At 45.2% G+C, this 27,370-nt stretch overlaps 1 protein-coding gene across 5 annotated transcripts in view; it reads left to right on the top strand.

Moving 5' to 3' along the window:
* LOC140409368 (disintegrin and metalloproteinase domain-containing protein 12-like) overlaps nucleotides 1-27,370 on the top strand; it is a 653,965-nt gene that overhangs the window by 426,165 nt on the left and 200,430 nt on the right. For all 5 annotated transcript variants that reach the window (XM_072497812.1, XM_072497813.1, XM_072497810.1 and 2 more), the window contains exon 9: nucleotides 6,609-6,775. In XM_072497812.1, coding sequence (XP_072353913.1) covers nucleotides 6,609-6,775 — 167 coding nt within the window. The remainder of the gene's footprint in view (nucleotides 1-6,608; nucleotides 6,776-27,370) is intronic.

Below are 27,370 nucleotides of genomic sequence, written 5' to 3'. Positions count from 1 at the left end.
CCCCAGCTATAACTCTTGCCCTGCGGAGTATATGTATCCCTTTCCATCATTAACGTAAACGTCACCGAATTGTGGTCACTGTCCCCAAAGTGCTCTCCTACCTCCAAATCCAACACCTGGCCTGGTTCATTACCCAAAACCAAATCCAACGTGGCCTCGCCTCTTGTTGGCCTGTCAACATATTGTTTCAGGAAACCCTCCTGCACACACTGTACAAAAAACGACCCATCTAATGTACTCGAACTATATCTTTTCCAGTCAATATTTGGAAAGTTAAAGTCTCCCATAATAACTACCCTGTTACTTTCGCTCATATCCAGGATCATCCTCGCCATCCTTTCCTCTACATCCCTAGAATTATTTGGAGACCTATAGAAGACTCCCAACAGTGTGACCTCTCCTTTCATGTTTCTAACCTCAGCCTATACTACCTCGGAAGATGAGTCCCCATCTAGCATCCTCTCCGCCACCGTAATACTGCGGTTAAGAGACATTGCAATTAGCTGTTTCATTTATATATACACGGAATGTCTGGATAGGGGACAAAGAGCTCTATCCCACAGATGGATTTGCACGGAAAAGGTTCTTCCGGATGGAACTTATAAGGCAAAGGCCAGGCTCGTGGCAAGGGGATTTGAAGAAAACTTAGAAGATCAGGATTTAAGGGTAGATTCACCTGCAGCAGGAAAGGTTATTTTAAAGATCTTCTTGGCTCTATTAGCCACAAAGGCATGGGAATGCAAATCTATAGATATAAAAGCTGCCTTTTTGCAGGGGCATCAGCTCCAGAGAGACATTTTTCCCCGTCCTCCTAAAGAAGCAGCTAACACAGAAGGGGTACTCTGGAAGTTGAACAAATGCGTATATGGATTAAATGATGCATCTAGAGTCTGGTATTTTTCCGTACGGTCAGTTTTGTTAAAGTTAGGCTGTTGCCAGTTGAAAGCAGATCCTGCAATGTTTTACTGGCACTGTAAAGGAAACCTTTCTGGCATTTTTATGATGCATGTCGATGATTTTTTGTGGGGTGGGACTAGTGATTTTGAAGCTATTGTAATCTCTGGTTTGAGGAAAGAATTCAGGGTTGGAAATATATTGAAATATATTGGACTGGAAATTGGACAGACTAAGTTAGGGGCAACTTCACGTCAGCAATCTTATTTGGAAAGCATCACCCCAATAGCAATTAGTTGTGGCCGAGTTTCACAAAAAGACGCAATGGTTTCAAAGATACAAAAAGAGCAACTGCGAAGTTTAATTGGGCAACTGAACTGGTTAGGTAGACACTTGAAACTCATAGTTTATAGTGATGCGTCCTACGCAAATTTATGTGATGAGATTTCAAGCGCAGGAGGTTTTATAATTTTCCTTTTGGGGAACAATGGTAAATGTTGCCCACTTGTGTGGGAAACAACGAAAATAAGGAGAGTGGTAAAAAGCACTTTGGCTGCTGAGACGTTAAGCCTTGTAGAGACAGTGGATATGGATTTTTATATAAGTATGATACTGACAGAAATTTTGGGATTAGGGGATTTGTGTAATATACCTATTGACTGTCACATTGACAATAAATACCTGTGGTAAAATGTGCACTCGACAAAAAGTGTCAATGAAAAAAGGTTGCGGATAGACATCGCAAGTTTGAAGCAGATGTTGGGCAGAGGGGAAATAACAAAAATTAAATGGGTCGACGGGAGCTATCAACTGTCAGACTGTTTTACGAAAAGAGGGGCGAGTTCACAGAAACTTTTGGATATTGTTAATGAAGGGCGCTTGTTTCTGTGACTGTTTTTTTTTCATTCTCGTCCAAACAAAAAAAAAGGGGAGGGGACATCATGTGTGTGTTTTTGAGTTTCTTGAAATTTTGTTTTCACCTGATTATTTTTTTTTCTCCAAGGAGACTGTTAAGTGATGGGTTAAGAGACATTGCAATTAGTTGTCTCATTTATGTTAAGTATCCATTAATTGACAGTGATATATAAAGGGGCTTCAGGTGGCCTCTGGGAGGTGGTGTGTTGTTAAGAGTTTTGTGCAGAGGCTGTGGAAGGGAAATAAATGGTGTTTGGTGAAAAGGAACAAGAACTTTAGACTCTTCATATCACAGCAACTAAAACGTCTCACAGAGTGTCCACGCAAACAATATGAGCTTGGGGTATTTTGCTCTGCACTGCGGACCAGTCAGGGGTGTCCTATGCCCCTCTGTTATTTGTGCTGGCGATTGAGCCTTTGGCCACCGCCCGAGGGAGCTCGGGGATGTGGAAGGGAATAGTGTGGGGGTGGGAGGCGGTGGAACATAGCGGGCTGGATGCTCCGCCCCACATTTCCATTTCACCCCGGTGGCCGGATGCTCCGTTGTGCCGGCAGGTCAATGGGGCTTCCCATTGCGGGGCAGCCCCACGCCGTCGGGAACCCCCCTGGGCTACTGGCAAAATGGAGCATCCCGCCAGAGGAGAATCCAACCCAGTCTCTGTACGCGGCTGGTTTATTATTGCACGTGTCAGAGCCGAGTGCGGTGATGTGGGGTATACTGGAGCTGCTCCGAGCGTTTGGGTCCTTTTCGGGGTATAAATTATACCTGGAAAAAAGTGATGTGTCGGCCAGGGGTGGGGGGCGGGGACGGGGCTGGGGGGGGGCTACCATTCCGCAGATTCACCACCCTCTGGCTGAAGAAATTCCTCCTCATCTCTGTTTTAAAGGATCGTCCCTTTAGCCTGAGATGGTGTCCTCTGCTTCTAGTTTTTCCTACAAGTGAAATGAATGAAATGAAATGAAAATTGCTTATTGTCACAAGTAGGCTTCAAATTAAGTTACTGTGAAAAGTCCCTAGTCGCCACATTCCGGCGCCTGTTCGGGGAGGCTGGTATGGGAAACATACCGGAAACAAACCTCGCAGTGTCCTGTAAATTTCAATAAGATCCCCTCTCAGCCTTCTGAACTCCAACGAGTACAGACCCAGAGTCCTCAATCCGTTCCTCATACGACAAGCTCTTCATTCCAGGGATCATTCTTGTGAACCTCCTCTGGACCCTTTCCAAGGCCAGCACATCCTTCCTTAGATACGGGGCCTAAAACTGCTCACAATACTCCAAATGGGGTCTGACCAGAGCCTTATCCCTCCTCAGAAGTACATCCCTGGTCTTGTATTCTAGCCCTCTCGACATGAATGCCGACTGAAACCCCATTGACCGGCAGTTAAAATCCACAAACTCCTTAATTACACTCCCGATCTTTTCACAAAAACTTCAGTTGCCCAACAGCCCCACATCTAATTTCCACCCGGCCTCTGCACTGCCCCCTTCTCCAACACCATGTCCACCCAATGCAGGGCCTGATCTGAAACTGCTATTGCTGAGTACTTCAACGCAAGAAGCATCAGGAATAAGGTGGGTGAACTTAAGGCATGGATCGGTACTTGGGACTACGATGTGGTGGCCATCACGGAAACTTGGCTAGAAGAGGGGCAGAAATGGTTGTTGGAGGTCCCTGGTTATAGATGTTTCAATAAGATTAGGGAGGGTGGTAAAAGAGGTGGGGGGTGGCATTAATTAGAGATAGTATGTGAAAGTGTACAAACTCAGCAATAGCATGATGGGAAAAATAGTCAACTTATGTAACCAAGTGTGAGACAGCTGTGTCAGCTAAGTGCCAAGACCAGACCCTGACAAACTAGACAAAGCTAAGAATCCACATAATCGTATCATACAAGGCCAGAAGAGGGAAAATAGTGCCTGACCTTAGTAAAACCTGGTAACAAAGCCACAATCTAGGAATGTCCTAGTAACACGACCTCCTCATGACCTAGGTCTATCTGCGTCAAGGCATCATGAGGGCAGAGGTGAAAAACAAAATAGGACCACGACTTAAATCCTCTCATTGTAGAGGGTTCCATCTCTGCTACTCCACTACTGGGCCGATATCTGGGGTTTGAGTATCTGTGTGTGTCTCTCTCTCCAGCTGGCACTGAAACTTCAGAGGCCAGGGGATGCCGCACTGGGACACCTCCACGGAAGAGAGCACTGAATCAAGCCTGCCGTTTATCCCTAACCGGAAGCCTGAGGCTTATATCACACAGATATCCAGACCCCCACCAATGCCCAGGTGATTCTCTCTCTTGCCGGTGGTGCAACACCCACCCGGTTCCTACTTCGCTGGAGTAGCTTTCCCAAGAGAGAGAATAGGACACTGCTGTTTATTACCTAACCAGCAGCCTGTCCTGAGTGAATCGTTCAAGATGACCCTAGATTCTCGACCCCGGAATTAAGGTGAGGAATATCTTAACAATGACTTGGTCAGAGATCGCTGGTGAGAGATTGAAGAATTTAAACGACTCCAATTATCAGCAAATCAAGGTTTATTGCAAAACCCAGGTCAAAATCATCAAACAGAAGAAATTATAATAAAATCTTAAACTCTAACACAAACTAAGTCTATTCAGAAAGTACTATAACGGACACAACGTAAAATCTTATTGTTACACAGTTTTAGCAATGACACAGAACACAAATCAAGTCCCCTTCCCCAAAGCCTCACCCACTATCAAGGTCAAGGGAGTTTTGCAAGCTGCTGCAGGGTACTTACGGTCACAGGCTGCAGGAGGTCAAGTCGAAGGTGGAGAGGTCAAGCCAAGAGCCCCTCAATCGAAACACAGCCCCTTTTATATCTGTTTTACCTGGCTTTTTCCTGTGTTCGGCCAGCCCCTTTTGCATTGAATCCATAAGGTTTAAAGTTCCCGCTGGTCCTGCCCCCTTTGAGCCGGTCAGACCTGTCAAGATGGGAGTACCTCCCCTAGGTCCGCCTCCAGTCTGCTTTTGAGATTACGAGGTTGAGCTCCCTTGTGAAGATTTTCAAAGTCTTCCATCTGCTCTGGAGATCGCTGCTATGTTGATGGGGTGTTGATTGGATTCTGCTCTGGTGGAGGCAAAGTCATTTACATCTGCATGGGGCTATGACCATCCCATTGTCCTGCTTGCAGGCAGGCCCCTTGTGTATTCCCGTGCCCCTTTGTCTCTGTGTTTAATCTTATCTAGTTGTCTGGCTCCTTCTTCCTTGTAGCTCCTGGGGGGGTTTGTAAATACCTATGCCCCTACTCAGCTCAGCGGACCAAGCCTGCTGGGAAATCTGGTTACGTTCTTTTGGCTGACAAATGTCCAGTTTACAGTCTCTGGGTTTTATTCTTGGGCAGTCCAAAAAGGGCCGAATTGCCCGAAAACCTTACAGAATCCACATAATCGTATCATACAAGGCCAGAAGAGGGAAAATAGTGCCCGACCTTAGTAAAACCTGATAACAAAGCCACGATCTAGGAATGTCCTAGTAACACGACCTCCTCATGACCTAGGTCCATCTGCATCAAGGCATCATGAGGGCAGAGGTGAAAAACAAAATAGGACCACGTCTTAAACCCTCTAAAGACAAAATACTGCAAATAAGCCGAGTCAGGGTCTTTCCATGACAACATGTTTGATCAGAAGTTATGACTATTGACATTTTTGAGCAAGGTCTGTTTTTGTAAAATGATTCAGCTTCTGTATAAATATTGAACGTTTTCTCCATGTCTTTGCGAGCTTGAGAAAGAATGAGCAGGTTTACCTTAACAGCTCTCTCTCTCTCTAACCTGTAGCCATCTGCATGCAGACTTTGGTCAATAAAGACAAAGTTATTTATTTCGATTTCTTCCCACAGTCCAAAGATGTGCAGGGTAGGTGGATTGGCCATGATAAATTGCCCTTAGTGTCCAAAATTGCCCTTGGTGTTGGGTGGAGGTGTTGAGTTTGGGTAGGGTGCTCTTTCCAAGAGCCGGTGTAGACTCAAAGGGCCGAATGGCCTCCTTCTGCACTGTAAATTCAATGATAATCTATGATTAATCTAGGACAAAGGTTCGGCACAAGCTCGTGGGCCGAAGGGCCTGTTCTGTGCTGTATTTTCTATGTTCTATGTACTCTGATCCCTTAACCCCAGCCAACAGCGCCAACCCTACCACAACAAAATCTATCCTCGAGTAAACCTTGTAGACCGAGGAGAAAAATTAATACTCCCGCTCTCTGGGGTGCAAGTACCTCCACGGATCCCCCCCTCCCATTTCCTCCACAAGCCCAGTCAGCGCCTTCGCCCCCCCACCGTTTGGGTACGCGAGTGCGGCTGCAGCCTGTCCAGCATTGGCCAAGTTCCAGTCCCCGCCCACTATCAGCTCATGCGAGTGCAAGTGAAGAATGGCCCCACACACCTTCCTCATGAACCCTACATTGTCCCAGTTAGGGCCATACACACTTGCCAACGCCACCAACCTCCGCTCCACTGCCCCGATCACATAACTACCCTCCTGATCCTCCACCACCTTCTCCATCTGGAACCTCACTCACTCACTGACCAAAACCGTTCCCCCCTCGCCCTGCTGTCAAACCCCGAATTAAACACCTGACTAACCCAGCTCGTAGCCCCTTGTAAGCTCAAACACCCTCCGCAACTCCTCCCCCATCGAGGTTAGCTGATCCGGAAGTCACTATTTTACTTTAATGCAGCTTTGTTGAATTTAAACTGACATTAATTTCAGATCATTAGTCTGCGGCAAATTCAGTCACCTGAGGTATGAACACTCCTGTCTATTTCAGTTCTACAGACAATTTCAAATTCGTATTTCTCTGGTTGGAGTTGAGGTGTGGACCACAGATCAAGTCAAAGTGGATACGAGTGCTTCAGTAACCATGACGCGGTTCCTGAACTGGAGGAAGAATACACTCCTACCACGACTACACAATGACAATGCCCATCTTGCTATGTGAGTAACTCACACACAACACTTCACATCAAACACACTGGACAGGACGGACTTTTCAATTGATTCATATCTTGTGGACTTGGCTGCTGCTTCCTGCATTTATTAACCTTTCCTATTTCCATTCAGCTTTGATCACTGACAGTCCCTGTGATGAAGGTAGATTTGATCACTGACAGTCTGTATGATGAAGGTAGATTTGATCTCTGACAGTCTGTATGATGAAGGTAGATTTGATAACTGACAGTCTGTGTGATGAAGGTAGATTTGATCACTGACAGTCTGTGTGATGAAGGTAGATTTGATCACTGACAGTCCCTGTGATGAAGGTAGATTTGATCACTGACAGTCTGTGTGATGAAGGTAGATTTGATCACTGACAGTCTGTATGATGAAGGTAGATTTGATCTCTGACAGTCTGTATGATGAAGGTAGATTTGATAACTGACAGTCTGTGTGATGAAGGTAGATTTGATCTCTGACAGTCTGTATGATGAAGGTAGATTTGATAACTGACAGTCTGTGTGATGAAGGTAGATTTGATCACTGACAGTCTGTGTGATGAAGGTAGATTTGATCACTGACAGTCTGTGTGATGAAGGTAGATTTGATCACTGACAGTCCCTGTGATGAAGGTAGATTTGATCACTGACAGTCTGTGTGATGAAGGTAGATTTGATCACTGACAGTCCCTGTGATGAAGGTAGATTTGATCACTGACAGTCTGTGTGATGAAGGTAGATTTGATCACTGACAGTCTGTGTGATGAAGGTAGATTTGATCACTGACAGTCCCTGTGATGAAGGTAGATTTGATCACTGACAGTCTGTGTGATGAAGGTAGATTTGATCACTGACAGTCTGTGTGATGAAGGTAGATTTGATCACTGACAGTCCCTGTGATGAAGGTAGATTTGATCACTGACAGTCTGTGTGATGAAGGTAGATTTGATCACTGACAGTCTGTGTGATGAAGGTAGATTTGATCTCTGACAGTCTGTGTGATGAAGGTAGATTTGATCACTGACAGTCTGTGTGATGAAGGTAGATTTGATCACTGACAGTCTGTGTGATGAAGGTAGATTTGATCACTGACAGTCTGTGTGATGAAGGTAGATTTGATCACTGACAGTCTGTATGATGAAGGTGGATTTGATCTCTGACAGTCCCTGTGATGAAGGTAGATTTGATCACTGACAGTCTGTGTGATGAAGGTAGATTTGATCACTGACAGTCTGTGTGATGAAGGTAGATTTGATCTCTGACAGTCTGTGTGATGAAGGTAGATTTGATCACTGACAGTCCCTGTGATGAAGGTAGATTTGATCACTGACAGTCTGTGTGATGAAGGTAGATTTGATCACTGACAGTCTGTGTGATGAAGGTAGATTTGATCTCTGACAGTCCCTGTGATGAAGGTAGATTTGATCACTGACAGTCCCTGTGATGAAGGTAGATTTGATCTCTGACAGTCTGTGTGATGAAGGTAGATTTGATCACTGACAGTCCCTGTGATGAAGGTAGATTTGATCTCTGACAGTCCCTGTGATGAAGGTAGATTTGATCACTGACAGTCCCTGTGATGAAGGTAGATTTGATCTCTGACAGTCTGTGTGATGAAGGTAGATTTGATCACTGACAGTCCTTCTGATGAAGGTAGATTTGATCACTGACAGTCCCTCTGATGAAGGTAGATTTGATCTCTGACAGTCTGTGTGATGAAGGTAGATTTGATCACTGACAGTCTGTGTGATGAAGGTAGATTTGATCACTGACAGTCCCTGTGATGAAGGTAGATTTGATCACTGACAGTCTGTGTGATGAAGGTAGATTTGATCACTGACAGTCTGGATGATGAAGGTAGATTTGATCACTGACAGTCCCTCTGATGAAGGTAGATTTGATCTCTGACAGTCTGTGTGATGAAGGTGGATTTGATCACTGACAGTCTGTGTGATGAAGGTAGATTTGATCACTGACAGTCTGTGTGATGAAGGTAGATTTGATCACTGACAGTCTGTGTGATGAAGGTAGATTTGATCACTGACAGTCCCTGTGATGAAGGTAGATTTGATCACTGACAGTCTGTGTGATGAAGGTAGATTTGATCACTGACAGTCCCTGTGATGAAGGTAGATTTGATCACTGACAGTCCCTGTGATGAAGGTGGATTTGATCATTGACAGTCTGTGTGATGAAGGTAGATTTGATCACTGACAGTCTGTATGATGAAGGTAGATTTGATCACTGACAGTCCCTGTGATGAAGGTAGATTTGATCACTGACAGTCCGTGTGATGAAGGTGGATTTGATCATTGACAGTCTGTGTGATGAAGGTAGATTTGATCACTGACAGTCTGTGTGATGAAGGTGGATTTGATCACTGACAGTCCCTGTGATGAAGGTAGATTTGATCACTGACAGTCTGTGTGATGAAGGTAGATTTGATCACTGACAGTCCCTGTGATGAAGGTAGATTTGATCACTGACAGTCTGTGTGATGAAGGTAGATTTGATCACTGACAGTCCCTGTGATGAAGGTAGATTTGATCACTGACAGTCCCTGTGATGAAGGTGGATTTGATCATTGACAGTCTGTGTGATGAAGGTAGATTTGATCACTGACAGTCTGGATGATGAAGGTAGATTTGATCACTGACAGTCCCTGTGATGAAGGTAGATTTGATCACTGACAGTCTGTGTGATGAAGGTAGATTTGTTCACTGACAGTCCCTGTGATGAAGGTAGATTTGATCACTGACAGTCCCTCTGATGAAGGTAGATTTGATCTCTGACAGTCTGTGTGATGAAGGTGGATTTGATCACTGACAGTCTGTGTGATGAAGGTGGATTTGATCATTGACAGTCTGTGTGATGAAGGTAGATTTGATCACTGACAGTCTGGATGATGAAGGTAGATTTGATCACTGACAGTCCCTGTGATGAAGGTAGATTTGATCACTGACAGTCTGTGTGATGAAGGTAGATTTGATCACTGACAGTCCCTGTGATGAAGGTAGATTTGATCACTGACAGTCCCTCTGATGAAGGTAGATTTGATCTCTGACAGTCTGTGTGATGAAGGTGGATTTGATCACTGACAGTCTGTGTGATGAAGGTAGATTTGATCACTGACAGTCCCTGTGATGAAGGTAGATTTGATCTCTGACAGTCTGTGTAATGAAGGTAGATTTGATCACTGACAGTCTGTGTGATGAAGGTGGATTTGATCACTGACAGTCTGTGTGATGAAGGTAGATTTGATCTCTGACAGTCTGTGTGATGAAGGTGGATTTGATCACTGACAGTCTGTGTGATGAAGGTAGATTTGATCTCTGACAGTCTGTGTGATGAAGGTAGATTTGATCTCTGACAGTCTGTGTGATGAAGGTGGATTTGATCACTGACAGTCTGTGTGATGAAGGTAGATTTGATCTCTGACAGTCTGTGTGATGAAGGTAGATTTGATCACTGACAGTCTGTGTGATGAAGGTAGATTTGATCACTGACAGTCTGTGTGATGAAGGTAGATTTGATCACTGACAGTCTGCGTGATGAAGGTAGATTTGATCTCTGACAGTCTGTGTGATGAAGGTAGATTTGATCACTGACAGTCTGTGTGATGAAGGTAGATTTGATCACTGACAGTCCCTGTGATGAAGGTAGATTTGATCACTGACAGTCTGTGTGGTGAAGGTAGATTTGATCACTGACAGTCTGTGTGATGAAGGTAGATTTGATCACTGACAGTCCCTGTGATGAAGGTAGATTTGATCACTGACAGTCCCTGTGATGAAGGTAGATTTGATCTCTGACAGTCTGTGTGATGAAGGTAGATTTGATCACTGACAGTCCCTGTGATGAAGGTAGATTTGATCACTGACAGTCTGTGTGATGAAGGTAGATTTGATCTCTGACAGTCTGTGTGATAAAGGTAGATTTGATCACTGACAGTCTGTGTGATGAAGGTAGATTTGATCACTGACAGTCCCTGTGATGAAGGTAGATTTGATCACTGACAGTCTGTGTGATGAAGGTGGATTTGATCACTGACAGTCTGTGTGATGAAGGTAGATTTGATCTCTGACAGTCTGTGTGATAAAGGTAGATTTGATCACTGACAGTCTGTGTGATGAAGGTAGATTTGATCACTGACAGTCCCTGTGATGAAGGTAGATTTGATCACTGACAGTCTGTGTGATGAAGGTAGATTTGATCTCTGACAGTCTGTGTGATAAAGGTAGATTTGATCACTGACAGTCTGTGTGATGAAGGTAGATTTGATCACTGACAGTCCCTGTGATGAAGGTAGATTTGATCACTGACAGTCCCTGTGATGAAGGTGGATTTGATCATTGACAGTCTGTGTGATGAAGGTAGATTTGATCACTGACAGTCTGGATGATGAAGGTAGATTTGATCACTGACAGTCCCTGTGATGAAGGTAGATTTGATCACTGACAGTCTGTGTGATGAAGGTAGATTTGTTCACTGACAGTCCCTGTGATGAAGGTAGATTTGATCACTGACAGTCCCTCTGATGAAGGTAGATTTGATCTCTGACAGTCTGTGTGATGAAGGTGGATTTGATCACTGACAGTCTGTGTGATGAAGGTGGATTTGATCATTGACAGTCTGTGTGATGAAGGTAGATTTGATCACTGACAGTCTGGATGATGAAGGTAGATTTGATCACTGACAGTCCCTGTGATGAAGGTAGATTTGATCACTGACAGTCTGTGTGATGAAGGTAGATTTGATCACTGACAGTCCCTGTGATGAAGGTAGATTTGATCACTGACAGTCCCTCTGATGAAGGTAGATTTGATCTCTGACAGTCTGTGTGATGAAGGTGGATTTGATCACTGACAGTCTGTGTGATGAAGGTAGATTTGATCACTGACAGTCCCTGTGATGAAGGTAGATTTGATCTCTGACAGTCTGTGTAATGAAGGTAGATTTGATCACTGACAGTCTGTGTGATGAAGGTGGATTTGATCACTGACAGTCTGTGTGATGAAGGTAGATTTGATCTCTGACAGTCTGTGTGATGAAGGTGGATTTGATCACTGACAGTCTGTGTGATGAAGGTAGATTTGATCTCTGACAGTCTGTGTGATGAAGGTAGATTTGATCTCTGACAGTCTGTGTGATGAAGGTGGATTTGATCACTGACAGTCTGTGTGATGAAGGTAGATTTGATCTCTGACAGTCTGTGTGATGAAGGTAGATTTGATCACTGACAGTCTGTGTGATGAAGGTAGATTTGATCACTGACAGTCTGTGTGATGAAGGTAGATTTGATCACTGACAGTCTGCGTGATGAAGGTAGATTTGATCTCTGACAGTCTGTGTGATGAAGGTAGATTTGATCACTGACAGTCTGTGTGATGAAGGTAGATTTGATCACTGACAGTCCCTGTGATGAAGGTAGATTTGATCACTGACAGTCTGTGTGGTGAAGGTAGATTTGATCACTGACAGTCTGTGTGATGAAGGTAGATTTGATCACTGACAGTCCCTGTGATGAAGGTAGATTTGATCACTGACAGTCCCTGTGATGAAGGTAGATTTGATCTCTGACAGTCTGTGTGATGAAGGTAGATTTGATCACTGACAGTCCCTGTGATGAAGGTAGATTTGATCACTGACAGTCCCTGTGATGAAGGTAGATTTGATCACTGACAGTCTGTGTGATGAAGGTAGATTTGATCACTGACAGTCTGTGTGATGAAGGTAGATTTGATCACTGACAGTCTGCGTGATGAAGGTAGATTTGATGTCTGACAGTCTGTGTGATGAAGGTAGATTTGATCACTGACAGTCTGTGTGATGAAGGTAGATTTGATCACTGACAGTCCCTGTGATGAAGGTAGATTTGATCACTGACAGTCTGTGTGATGAAGGTAGATTTGATCTCTGACAGTCTGTGTGATAAAGGTAGATTTGATCACTGACAGTCTGTGTGATGAAGGTAGATTTGATCACTGACAGTCCCTGTGATGAAGGTAGATTTGATCACTGACAGTCTGTGTGATGAAGGTGGATTTGATCACTGACAGTCTGTGTGATGAAGGTAGATTTGATCTCTGACAGTCTGTGTGATAAAGGTAGATTTGATCACTGACAGTCTGTGTGATGAAGGTAGATTTGATCACTGACAGTCCCTGTGATGAAGGTAGATTTGATCACTGACAGTCTGTGTGATGAAGGTAGATTTGATCTCTGACAGTCTGTGTGATAAAGGTAGATTTGATCACTGACAGTCTGTGTGATGAAGGTAGATTTGATCACTGACAGTCCCTCTGATGAAGGTAGATTTGATCTCTGACAGTCTGTATGATGAAGGTGGATTTGATCACTGACAGTCTGTTAGATGAAGGTAGATTTGATCACTGACAGTCCCTGTGATGAAGGTAGATTTGATCACTGACAGTCCCTGTGATGAAGGTAGATTTGATCACTGACAGTCTGTGTGATGAAGGTAGATTTGATCACTGACAGTCCCTGTGATGAAGGTAGATTTGATCACTGACAGTCTGTATGATGAAGGTGGATTTGATCACTGACAGTCTGTGTGATGAAGGTAGATTTGATCACTGACCGTCCCTGTGATGAAGGTGGATTTGATCACTGACAGTCTGTGTGATGAAGGTAGATTTGATCACTGACAGTCCCTGTGATGAAGGTAGATTTGATCTCTGACAGTCTGTGTGATGAAGGTAGATTTGATCTCTGACAGTCCCTGTGATGAAGGTAGATTTGATCACTGACAGTCTGTGTGATGAAGGTAGATTTGATCACTGACAGTCTGTGTGATGAAGGTAGATTTGATCACTGACAGTCTGCGTGATGAAGGTAGATTTGATCACTGACAGTCTGCGTGATGAAGGTAGATTTGATCACTGACAGTCTGTGTGATGAAGGTAGATTTGATCACTGACAGTCTGTGTGATGAAGGTAGATTTGATCATTGACAGTCTGTGTGATGAAGGTAGATTTGATCACTGACAGTCCCTGTGATGAAGGTAGATTTGATCACTGACAGTCCCTGTGATGAAGGTAGATTTGATCACTGACAGTCCCTGTGATGAAGGTAGATTTGATCACTGACAGTCTGTGTGATGAAGGTAGATTTGATCACTGACAGTCTGTGTGATGAAGGTATATTTGATCACTGACAGTCTGTGTGATGAAGGTGGATTTGATCACTGACAGTCCCTGTGATGAAGGTAGATTTGATCACTGACAGTCCCTGTGATGAAGGTAGATTTGATCACTGACAGTCCCTGTGATGAAGGTGGATTTGATCACTGACAGTCTGCGTGATGAAGGTAGATTTGATCACTGACAGTCTGTGTGATGAAGGTAGATTTGATCACTGACAGTCTGTGTGATGAAGGTAGATTTGATCACTGACAGTCTGCGTGATGAAGGTAGATTTGATAACTGACAGTCTGTATGATGAAGGTAGATTTGATCACTGACAGTCCCTGTGATGAAGGTAGATTTGATCACTGACAGTCTGTGTGATGAAGGTGGATTTGATCACTGACAGTCTGTGTGATGAAGGTAGATTTGATCACTGACAGTCCCTGTGATGAAGGTAGATTTGATCACTGACAGTCTGTGTGATGAAGGTAGATTTGATCACTGACAGTCCCTGTGATGAAGGTAGATTTGATCACTGACAGTCTGTGTGATGAAGGTAGATTTGATCACTGACAGTCCCTGTGATGAAGGTAGATTTGATCACTGACAGTCTGTATGATGAAGGTGGATTTGATCACTGACAGTCTGTGTGATGAAGGTAGATTTGATCATTGACAGTCTGTGTGATGAAGGTAGATTTGATCACTGACAGTCTGTGTGATGAAGGTAGATTTGATCACTGACAGTCTGTGTGATGAAGGTAGATTTGATCACTGACAGTCTGTGTGATGAAGGTAGATTTGATCACTGACAGTCTGTGTGATGAAGGTAGATTTGATCACTGACAGTCTGTGTGATGAAGGTAGATTTGATCACTGACAGTCTGTGTGATGAAGGTAGATTTGATCTCTGACAGTCTGTGTGATGAAGGTAGATTTGATCACTGACAGTCTGTGTGATGAAGGTAGATTTGATCACTGACAGTCCCTGTGATGAAGGTAGATTTGATCACTGACAGTCCCTGTGATGAAGGTAGATTTGATCACTGACAGTCTGTGTGATGAAGGTAGATTTGATCACTGACAGTCTGTGTGATGAAGGTATATTTGATCACTGACAGTCTGTGTGATGAAGGTGGATTTGATCACTGACAGTCCCTGTGGTGAAGGTAGATTTGATCACTGACAGTCTGTGTGATGAAGGTAGATTTGATCACTGACAGTCCCTGTGATGAAGGTAGATTTGATCACTGACAGTCTGTATGATGAAGGTAGATTTGATCACTGACAGTCTGTGTGATGAAGGTAGATTTGATCATTGACAGTCTGTGTGATGAAGGTAGATTTGATCACTGACAGTCTGTGTGATGAAGGTAGATTTGATCACTGACAGTCCCTGTGATGAAGGTGGATTTGATCTCTGACAGTCTGTGTGATGAAGGTAGATTTGATCACTGACAGTCTGTGTGATGAAGGTAGATTTGATCACTGACAGTCTGTGTGATGAAGGTAGATTTGATCACTGACAGTCTGTGTGATGAAGGTAGATTTGATCACTGACAGTCCCTGTGATGAAGGTAGATTTGATCACTGACAGTCTGTGTGATGAAGGTAGATTTGATCACTGACAGTCTGTGTGATGAAGGTGGATTTGATCTCTGACAGTCCCTGTGATGAAGGTAGATTTGATCACTGACAGTCTGTGTGATGAAGGTAGATTTGATCACTGACAGTCTGTGTGATGAAGGTAGATTTGATCACTGACAGTCTGTGTGATGAAGGTAGATTTGATCACTGACAGTCCCTGTGATGAAGGTAGATTTGATCACTGACAGTCTGTATGATGAAGGTAGATTTGATCATTGACAGTCTGTGTGATGAAGGTAGATTTGATCACTGACAGTCTGTGTGATGAAGGTAGATTTGATCACTGACAGTCTGTGTGATGAAGGTGGATTTGATCACTGACAGTCCCTGTGATGAAGGTAGATTTGATCACTGACAGTCTGTGTGATGAAGGTAGATTTGATCACTGACAGTCTGTGTGATGAAGGTAGATTTGATCATTGACAGTCTGTGTGATGAAGGTAGATTTGATCACTGACAGTCTGTGTGATGAAGGTAGATTTGATCACTGACAGTCTGTGTGATGAAGGTGGATTTGATCACTGACAGTCCCTGTGATGAAGGTAGATTTGATCACTGACAGTCTGTGTGATGAAGGTAGATTTGATCACTGACAGTCCCTGTGATGAAGGTAGATTTGATCACTGACAGTCCCTGTGATGAAGGTAGAGTTGATCTCTGACAGTCTGTGTGATGAAGGTAGATTTGATCTCTGACAGTCCGTGTGGTGAAGGTGGATTTGATCACTGACAGTCTGTGTGATGAAGGTAGATTTGATCTCTGACAGTCTGTATGATGAAGGTAGATTTGATCACTGACAGTCCCTGTGATGAAGGTAGATTTGATCACTGACAGTCTGTGTGATGAAGGTAGATTTGATCACTGACAGTCTGTGTGATGAAGGTAGATTTGATCACTGACAGTCTGTGTGATGAAGGTAGATTTGATCACTGACAGTCTGTGTGATGAAGGTAGATTTGATCACTGACTGTCTGTGCGATGAAGGTAGATTTGATCACTGACAGTCTGTGTGATGAAGGTGGATTTGATCACTGACAGTCTGTGTGATGAAGGTAGATTTGATCACTGACAGTCCCTGTGATGAAGGTAGATTTGATCACTGACAGTCCCTGTGATGAAGGTAGATTTGATCACTGACAGTCTGTGTGATGAAGGTAGATTTGATCACTGACAGTCCCTGTGATGAAGGTAGATTTGATCACTGACAGTCTGTGTGATGAAGGTAGATTTGATCACTGACAGTCTGTGTGATGAAGGTGGATTTGATCACTGACAGTCCCTGTGATGAAGGTAGATTTGATCAGTGACAGTCTGTGTGATGAAGGTAGATGTGATCACTGACAGTCTGTGTGATGAAGGTAGATTTGATCATTGACAGTCTGTGTGATGAAGGTAGATTTGATCACTGACAGTCTGTGTGATGAAGGTAGATTTGATCACTGACAGTCCCTGTGATGAAGGTAGATTTGGTGTCCGACAAAGCTTTGACAAAGGGTCATTTGGACTCGAAACTTGAGCTACTTTCTCTCCCTATCGATGCTGCCAGATGTGCTGAGATTTTCCGGCATTTTCTCTTTGATTTGTGTGTTGCTTGTTCTCTATTGTAACTTCTCCTGTTTCGGACTGTAAGGGACCTGCATTTATCTTCACTCATTTTGATTGCATCGTTCTCGAAGCTTTTACCGTCCGCTTTGGTGTCACTTCCAAGTTTACGCTCATTCTGCATTTTTCCCGTCAATCTACCTGCTTGCCTTCCTTTGCTGAAATCTGAACTGCTCCCAATCCTCAGGGTCGCTGCCGTTTTTTACAACTTTCTCTGACTCCTCTGGACTCAATGCTATCTAACATTAACCTGACCTGTCACAGTATGTATGTGGCTACTCCAGTCAGTGGTCACCCCCAGGATGGTGATAGTGAGGGGTTCAGTGACGGCAATGCCATTAATGCCAAGAGGTGAGAGTTAGGTTTTCTCTTGTTGGAGATGGTCATTTCCTGGCACTTGTGTAGCGCCAATGTTACCTGTCACTGGATAACCCAAGCCTGAGTATTGGCCAGGCCTTGCTGCATTTGCCTGCTTATATATATTCCAGGATCCATTGTGTTTCTTAGTCCCCTGCTGACCAGTGTCCTGTAACAGCTACAATTTGCCACGTCTGACTATTCCAGCATCCACTTCAGAATCGTGCCCTTTATTTTAAATTGCACCTGTTATGGGCCATGGTTTAGAGAGCCACAAAGTGTATCTGGAGCTCACCTGACCCACAACTTTCAATAGATTGTGGTTATTGGGAGCACATGGTCTTACTCTACAGGTGTGATGTAACAGAAATCTACAGTACTTTTAAATTAAAACAATGTTTATTTATGAAACCAGTTAACACTTTATAAACCCACAGTAAACATCTTAACAACTATCAACACCAATAAATCCCCAAAGAATACAGTACTCTATAAATAACTCTTAATCTTTCCCTGTAACATCCATAAGACAAAATGAACCCTCGTTACAGAAAGACATCAGGTTTAACTTCTCTACTGAGAACAGTTACCACTTTGAAATCACCAAATGAACATTCCCCAGCCTGCAGGGCTTCATAGACATCTTGCTGTGACTGCAGTTTCTCCAAAACAAAATCAAAACCAAACACACCCTGTAGCAAACAGCCTAAAGCAAAAGTAAAAGCAGACAGACAGCCCAGCTCCACCCACACCCTGACATCACTGATAAACACCCGTTTCTCAAAGGCACATCCACTACAGAAATTTTATAAACACCCGTTTCTTAAAGGTACATCCACTGCAGCTATTTTATAAACACCCATTTCTTAAAGGCACATCCACTACAGCTATTTTATAAACACCCATTTCTTAAAGGTACATCCACTACAGCTATTTTATAAACACCCGTTTCTTAAAGGTACATCCACTACAGCTATTTTATAAACACCCGTTTCTTAAAGGTACATCCACTACAGCTATTTTATAAACACCCGTTTCTTAAAGGCACTCTCACATGACACAATCCCTCATTCATCCAACCCAATTTCCCCACTTTACCCGCGAACTTCTCCGAACAAACGATTCACAGGAGTCTCAGAGCAGGCTTACGGTCGTTTATTCCGGCACACATACAGGAGGAGGGCAAAGCAAACGAGTGCAGGTGCTGGGATCTGAAAGTGACAATCTCAGCCGGCCTGGCAACACCTGTGGAGAGAGAATGGAGCTAACGTTTCCAGTCCGGCTGACTCTTTGTCAGATTGCAAGGAGGGGCAGCTCGACCAGCATGCTCGCTGAAGAGATCCTGTGAGCTGGAGAGCCAAGTAACGAGTGGGTAAGTGTTACGACGGTTAACTGATGCAGGAATGTGCTCAACATCGATTCTTAAGCAAAGTGTATTGCTGACCTGATAACAAAGACACAGGCTGAGATTTTAAAGAGATATATTTGAAAACCATAAGACCGTAAGATATAGGAGCAGAATTAGGTCACTCGGCCCATCGAGTCTGCTCCGCCATTGAATCATGGCTGATATTTTCTCATCCCCATTCTCCTGCCTTCTCCCCATAACCCCTGACCCCCTTATTAATCAAGAACCTATCTATCTCTGTCTTAAAGACACTCAGTGATTTGGCCTCCACAGCCTTCTGCGGCAAAGAGTTCCACAGATTCACCACCCTCTGGCTGAAGAAATTCCTCCTCATCTCTGTTTTAAAGGATCGTCCCTTTAGTCTGAAATGGCGTCCTCTGGTTCTAGTTTTTCCTACAAGTGGAAACATCCTCTCCACGTCCACTCTATCCAGGCCTCGCAGTATCCTGTAAGTTTCAATAAGATCCCCCTCATCCTGCTGAACTGCAACGAGTACAGATCCAGAGTCCTCAACCGTTCCTCATACGACAAGCTCTTCATTCCAGGGATCATCCTTGTGAACCTCCTCTGGACCCTTTCCAAGGCCAGCACATCCTTCCTTAGATATGAGGCCCAAAACTGCTCACAATACTCCAAATGGGATCTGAGCAGAGCCTTATACAGCCTCAGAATTACATCCCTGGTCTTGTATTCTAGCCCTCTCGACATGAATGCTAGCATTGCATTTGTCTTCCTAACTGCCGACTGAACCTGCTCGTTAACCTTCAGAGAATCGTGAACAAGGACTCCCAAGTCCCTTTGTGCTTCTGATTTCCTCAGCATTTCCCCATTTAGAAAAGAGTCACGATCTAGATGACGGGACTGGGGGCATTCTGGCTACGTTTGCCGATGATACAAAGATAGGTGGAGGGGCAGGTAGTATGGAGGAGGTGGGGAGGCTGCAGAAAGATTTAGACAGTTTAGGAGAGTGGTCCAAGAAATGGCTGATGAAATTCAACGTGGGCAAGTGCGAGGTCTTGCACTTTGGAAAAAAGAATAGAGGCATGGACTATTTTCTAAACAGTGACAAAATTCATAATGCTGAAGTGCAAAGGGACTTGGGAGTCCTAGTCCAGGATTCTCGAAAGGTAAACTTGCAGGTTGAGTCCATAATTAAGAAAGCAAATGCAATGTTGTCATTCATCTCAAGAGGCTTGGAATATAAAAGCAGGGATGTACTTCTGAAGCTTTATAAAGCATTAGTTAGGCCCCATTTAGAATACTGTGAGCAATTTTGGGCCCCACACCTCAGGAAGGACATACTAGCACTGGAGCGGGTCCAGCGGAGATTCACACGGATGATCCCAGGAATGGTAGGCCTAACATACGATGAACGTCTGAGGATCCTGGGATTATATTCATTGGAGTTTAGGAGGTTGAGGGGAGATCTAATAGAAACTTACAAGATAATGAATGGCTTAGATAGGGTGGATGTAGGGAAGTTGTTTCCATTAGCAGGGGAGACTAGGACCCGGGGGCACAGCCTTAGAATAAAAGGGAGTCACTTTAGAACAGAGATGAGGAGAAATTTCTTCAGCCAGAGAGTGGTGGGTCTGTGGAATTCATTGCCACAGAGGGCGGTGGAGGCCGGGACGTTGAGTGTCTTTAAGACAGAAGTTGATAAATTCTTGATTTCTCGAGGAATTAAGGGCTATGGAGAGAGAGCGGGTAAATGGAGTTGAAATCAGCCATGATTGAATGGCGGAGTGGACTCGATGGGCCGAATGGCCTTACTTCCGTTCCTATGTCTTATGGTCTTATGGTCTTATGCCTCCATTTCTCCTTCCAAAGTGCAGAACCTCACACTTTTCCACATTGTATTCCATCTGCCACTTCATTGCCCGCTCTCCTAGCCTGTCCAAGTCCTTCTGCAGCCCCCTTGCTTCCTCAATACTACCTGTCCCTCTACAGATCTTTGTATCATCTGCAAACCTAGCAACAGAGCCTTCAGTTCCTTCTTCCAGATCATTAATGGATATTGTGAAAAGTTGTGGTCCCAGCACAGACCCCTGAGGCACACCACTAGTCACCGGCTGCCATCCTGAAAAAGACCCCTTTAGCCCCACTCTCTGCCTTCTGTCAGTCAGCCAATCCTCTATCCGTGCCAGGATCTTACCCTGAACACCATGAGCTCTTAACTTATTTAACAGTCTCCTATGTGGCACCTTGTCAAAGGCCTTCTGGAAATCTAAATACATCACGTCCCCTGGTTCTCCTTTGTCTAACTTCCTTGTTACTTCCTCAAACAACCCGTTTCTATTAATTTCTTATTCAGTCTTAAACTTCATCACACATTCACCTGTATCAAGGAAAGTAATCCTGAAATCAACGATTAGGGAACCCCAAACCCCATTCCCCCCCCCTGCCCACTGCCCCCCCTGCCCACTGCCCCCCCTGCCCACTGCCCCCCTCCCCCCTGCCCACTGCCCCCCCTGCCCACTGCCCCCCCTGCCCACTGCCCCCCTCCCCCCCTGCCCACTGCCCCCCCCACCCCCGCCCACGCTCCTTCCTCTAGTCTGAGAACGGTGTCACCATTTCATTAGACCAGGGGGTGATTTTCACGCCGGAGTTTCTGTCAGTGTGAACAATGGCACCGGCTCAAAATCAGGAGAGAATTGGAAAACTCAATTCTGTCCAGGCAGGGCGGGGATTTCTGATCCCCACCCCCACCCCCCACCTCCAGGGGAGTAATGTGAATCACGCTGCGGAAGCCCAGGAACCTTATTTTTATACACTAGCAGTTATTAGCGGGCACTCACTCCAGACTTGCCCCTCTCCCGGAATATTCACCTTGACGTCACGCTGGTGTCATTTACAACATATTTACAGAAAGAGCAAGCTGGCGGCCTCCCCTCCAAGCGGGATATTCGAGTTGCACGCTTAGAAGCCATGAATTTGCAGGGTGTCCGATGGTCAGGGTGCACCCGTGAGGACGAAGGGGGGCACAGATAACATCAACTCAGGGTCAGGGCTGGGGTCAGTCACTCAGTTTTGGGAGGGACGCGACAGGATCAGCCCTTACTGTCCATTCACCTGGGGGTGCCCCTCGCTTTAAGCGGGTCTGGAGGCTGGCAGGCAGGCAGGCATCGCTTCCTCCTTGCTGGGCTTGAGGCCAAATGACCCCTGAGGGAGTGCCCGTCTGAGGGAGAGCCGGATGGCGGGTGGGAGGAGGTGGATATGGAGGGTCAGAACTGGGGGCAGTAAGGTTCCCAAATGGGGTTCCATGCGTGGCCATATTGCAAGGGCAGAGTAGGGTTCTCAGGAATGGGCTGCATCTATGCCTCAAGAGGAATAAAGACCCTCTCACTTGGTGAAGATTGAACTGAAACGACACAATTGAATTTATCAGGGGCTGGTTTAGCATAGGGCTAAACAGCTGGCTTTGGAAGCAGACCAAGGCAGGCCAGCTGCGCGGGTTCAATACCGGCCTCCCCGAACAGGCGCCGGAATGTGGCGACTAGGGGCTTTTCACAGTAACTTCATTTGAAGCCTACTCGTGACAATCAGCGATTTTCATTTCATTTCATTTCTCTTTTTTTTTTCAACTGCCACTTTCAAAGAACAAAGAACAAAGAACCTTACAGCACAAGGACAGGCCCTTCGGCCCACCAAGCCGCAACTGATCCACATTCTTTATTTAAACCTGCCACTCATTTCTCAAACGGTCTGTACCCCTCCATGCCCCGCCCATTCATGTGTCTATCAAGATGCATCATAATTGTTGCTATCGCACCTGTATCCACCACCTCCCCTGGCAGCACGTTCCAGGCACCCACCACCGCCAATCTACGTTAGCTATCAATACCAGCATTCCATTTGCTTCCCGTATTACCTGCTGCACCTGCTCGTTTTCTGTGACCCATGCACGAGGACACCCAGATCCCTCTGCAATGGAGCGCCCCGGAGTCTCCCCATTCAGATAATAAGTTGCATTTCCATTTATTCGACCAAAATGCATGACCTCACACTTATCCACATTAAACTCCATCTGCCACATTTTGGCCCACTCTCCGAACCTATCTATATCCATTTGTAAGGTTCTTATTTCCTCGTTGCAACTCACTGTCCCACCTATTTTTGTGGTATCTGCGAATTTGGCTACAGATCCTTCTAACCCTGTATCCAAGCCGTTTATATAGATTGTAAATAGCTGGACCCAAGGACAGAACCCTGTGGGACCCCACTAGGTACATCCTACCACCCAGTAAAATACCCATTTCCCCCGACTCTCTGTCTCCTGTCCGTCAGCCAGTCTTCTATCCAAGCGAATAAATTACCCCGAATCCCTGTGATCTCACCTTGTGAATTACCTTCTGTGCGGCACCTGATCAAACACCTTCCGGAAGTCCAGATACACAACATCTACAGGATCCCCATTATCCACTTGGCTTGTTACATAGAACAGTACAGCACAGTGCAGGCCCTTCGGCCCACGATGTTATGCCGACCATTTATCCTAATCTAAGATCAACCTAACCTCCACCCCTTCAATTTACTGCTGTCCATGTGCCTGTCCAAGAGTCGCTTAAATGTCCCGAATGACTCTGACTCCACCACCTCTGCTGGCAGTGCATTCCACACACCCACCACTCTCTGTGTAAAGAACCTCTGACATCTCCCCTATACCTTCCGCCAATCACCTTAAAATTATGTCCCCTCGTGATAGCCATTTCCGCCCTGGGGAAAGGTCTCTGGCTATCCACTCTATCCATGCCTCTCATCACCTTGTACACCTCTATCAAGTCACCTCTCTGCCTTCTTCGCTCCAGTGAGAAAAGCCCTCGCTCCCTCAATCTTTCTTCATAAGACATGCCCTCCAGTCCAGGCAGGCATCCTGGTAAATCTCCTCTGTACCCTCTCCAAAGCATCCACATCCTGCCTATAATGAGGCGACCAGAACTGGACACAATATTCCAAGTGTGGTCTAACTAGAGTTTTATAAAGCTGCAGCAAAACCTCGCGGCTCTTAAACTCAATCTCCCTGTTAATGAAAGCCAACACACCATACGCCTTCTGAACAACCCTATCAACCTGGGTGGCAACTTTGATGGATCTATGTACGTGGACCCCAAGATCCCTCTGTTCCTCCACGCTTCCAAGAATCCTGCCTTTAACCCTGTATTCAGCATTCAAATTCGACCTTCCAAAATGAATCACTTCACATTTATTTGGGTTGAACTCCATCTGCCACTTCTCAGCCCAGCTCTGCATCCTGTCAATGTCCTGTTGTAACCTGCAACAACCCTTCCATCTTCGAAGAATTCTAGCAAATTAGCCAAACATGATTTGCCCTTTATAAAACCATGTTGACTCTGATGGATTGCGATTTGACTTTCCAAATGTCCTGACGTTACTTCCTTGATTATTGATTCTGACAATTTTCCAACAACAAACGTTAAACTAACTGGTCTGTAATTTCCCACATTCTGTCTCCCTCCCTTTTCGAAAACGTTAGGGTTTTTCTAATCCACTGGAACCTTTCCCATGTCCAGGGAATTTGGGAATATTATAACCAATGGATTCACGATCTCTACTGCCACTTCATTTAACACCCTGGGATAGGCAGCATGGTGGTGCAGTGGTTAGCACTGCTGCCTCATGGCGCCGAGGTCCCAGGTTCGATCTCGGCTCTGGGTCACTGTCAGTGTGGAGTTTGCACATTCTCCCCGTATTTGCGTGGGTTTCGGCCCCACAACCCAAAGATGTGCAGGGTAGGTGGATTGGCCTCGATACATTGCCCCTTAATGGAAAAAAGTAATTGGGTACTCTAAATTTTTTTTTTAAAAAGAAGAAACACCCTAGGATGTCGGCCATCCAGCCCTGGGGACTTGTCCGCCCTCAATCCCAAGAGTTAGTTGAGTACCGTCTCCCTATTGATGCGGATTGTTCCAAGTTCCACCCTTTCTATTCCCCCTGAATTATCTGTTCCTATAGGAATGGTACTAGTGTCGTCCACCGTGAAAACTGAGGCAAGGTATTAATTTCACATCTTTGCCATTTCTGTGTTGCCCACTATTAACTCACCAGTTTCATCATCCAAGCAGCCAACATTCACCTTCGCGACTCTCTTCCCTTTTATGTACCTGTAGAAGCTTTTGCTATCCTTTTTGATACTCTGTGCTAGTTTTTTTTTGTAATTTACGTTTGCTCTTTTTATTTATTTTTTAGTATCCCTTTATTTATGTTTGAACGTTTCCCAATCTTCCAGCCTGCCACTGGCCTTTGCAATGTGATATAACTTCGTTTTTTCCTTTGTGGCCTTGACCTCCTTGTTCAGCCACGGATGGTTTTTAACCCCTCTCCCATCTTTCTCCCTCACTGGGATATATTTTAGTTGTCAGGAATTGCGTATCTCCTTCCACAACTGCCGTTGCTCATCAGCTGTCCTGCCTTTTCGCCCGCCTGCCCAGTCCCGGCCAAATCGGACCTCAAGCCTGTGTAATTTCCTTTGTTTAATTCCAGATTGTGGGACTCCACTTTCTCCCCCCAAACTGAATCTTGAATTCGACCATACTTTGGTCACTACTCCCGAATGGATCCTTCTCAACAAGGTCATTAATTAATCCCTCTCGTTACAGAATTCCAAATCCAGAGTATGTTGGTTCCCTAACATAGTGTTCCAGGAACCAATCTCCAATGCATTCAATGAACTGTGCCTCCAGGTTACACTTGCCAATTTGTTTCCTCCAGTCTATGTGCACATTAAAATCACTCATGATTATTGCCGTACATTTTTTTGCAAGCCCCCAGTATTTCCTGGTTTATACTGTGCCCTACTGTAGAACTACAGTGGCAGCACGGTAGCACAGTGGTTAGCATGGCTGCTTCACAGCTCCATGGTCCCAGGTTTGATTCCGGCTTGGGTCACTGTCTGTGCGGAGTCAGCACATCCTCCCCGTGTCTGCGTGGGTTTCCTCCGGGTGCTCCGGTTTCCTCCCACAGTCCAAAGATGTTCAGGTTAGGTGGATTGGCCAATGATAAATTGTCCCTTAGTGTCCAAAATTGCCCTTAGTGTCCAAAAAGGTTAGGTGGGGTTACTGGGTTAGGGTGGAGGCATGGGACGCTCTTTACAAGGGCTGGTGCAGACTCAATGGGCTGAATGGCCTCCTGTACTGTAAATTCTGTGATACTGTTTGGGGATCTCATAGATTACTCCTAACAAGGACTTTTCCCTTTACCATTTCTTATTTCTACCCAGACTGATTCCACATCTTGATCTCCAGTGCTTATGTCATTTCCCATTCCAGCACTGATCCCTTGCCTCACCAGCAGGGCAACACCACCTCCTTCTCCTTTCACCCTACCTTTCTGAAATGCTGTGTTCCCTTGGCTATTCAATTCCCAGACCTGGTCTCCCTGTAACCACGTTTCAGTAATCCCCACCAAGTCCTAACCTTTTGTTTCTATTTGCAGCGTTAGCTCATTAAGTTTGTTACGAATGCTTCTTGCATTTCGATACAAAGCTTTTAAATTTGTTTTAATGTTCGATTTCCCGACTCTTCTATAATTTCTTGGTGCATAAAGACATTCACCTGTTCTGTCCCTCACTTTGATTTGATCACTGGTAACCATCCACCACATTGCTAACCTGCACTCTGACTTCCTCCTTTAAATTGGGGTGTCTAGTTTCCCCTCCGACTGACCCCCCCAACCCCCGCCTCCATTTAGTTTAAAGCCCTATTTACAGCCCTAGTAACGCAGTCACTAGGCCTCTGGTCCCAGCGTGATTCAGGCGAAGAACATCCCAGTGGAACAGCTCCCTCCTTCCCCAGTTTTGGTGCCAATGTCCCATGAATTCAAACCCATTTCTCCCACACCAATCTTTTAAAAAAAATTTTTTTTTTATTCTCCTCCATTTTCACATTTTCTCCCACATTTACATCCATAAACAATAATCAGCAAGATATGTCAGTCCCCATAATAACAACGATCCCATCTACCCACCAACCCCCAAACCTCAACCCGCATGTTTACATAAACAAATGACAAAAATAAATCAGGGATTACCCGTAGTCACCCTTCATCTTACACAGCCCCCCCCACCCCAGGCCTCCAGCTCCTCCCGTCCACTGCCTCTTGTAAAACTCCCCCCCCTACCCTCGGTTCCTTCCCCCCCCAACTTTCCACCCCGGCTAGACCACTCGGGCCCTGTTCTGCCAGGCTCCGATGGCCGCAGCCCCCCCTCCCCCCACCTCACTCCCGTTCACTGGCCGGCTTAAACCGGCCAGCGTGGAGGCCCCCGCCCGGGTCCCTTTCCCACTTGCCCGGCCCTAGGAAAGCCCAAAGATCCCCTTTTAGCACACAAACCCCGCATATCCACCTACACCCCAAATAACTCTCATTTCGAGTGAAAGTCCCGTCCCTTGTCCAAATATATACCACCTTGGCTCCTTTA

Source organism: Scyliorhinus torazame, chromosome 3, assembly GCF_047496885.1.
Source record: "Scyliorhinus torazame isolate Kashiwa2021f chromosome 3, sScyTor2.1, whole genome shotgun sequence".
Taxonomy (NCBI): Eukaryota; Metazoa; Chordata; class Chondrichthyes; order Carcharhiniformes; family Scyliorhinidae; genus Scyliorhinus; species Scyliorhinus torazame.
Note: the sequence above shows the minus strand (reverse complement) of the source record. Positions and strands in the feature narration are given on the sequence as shown.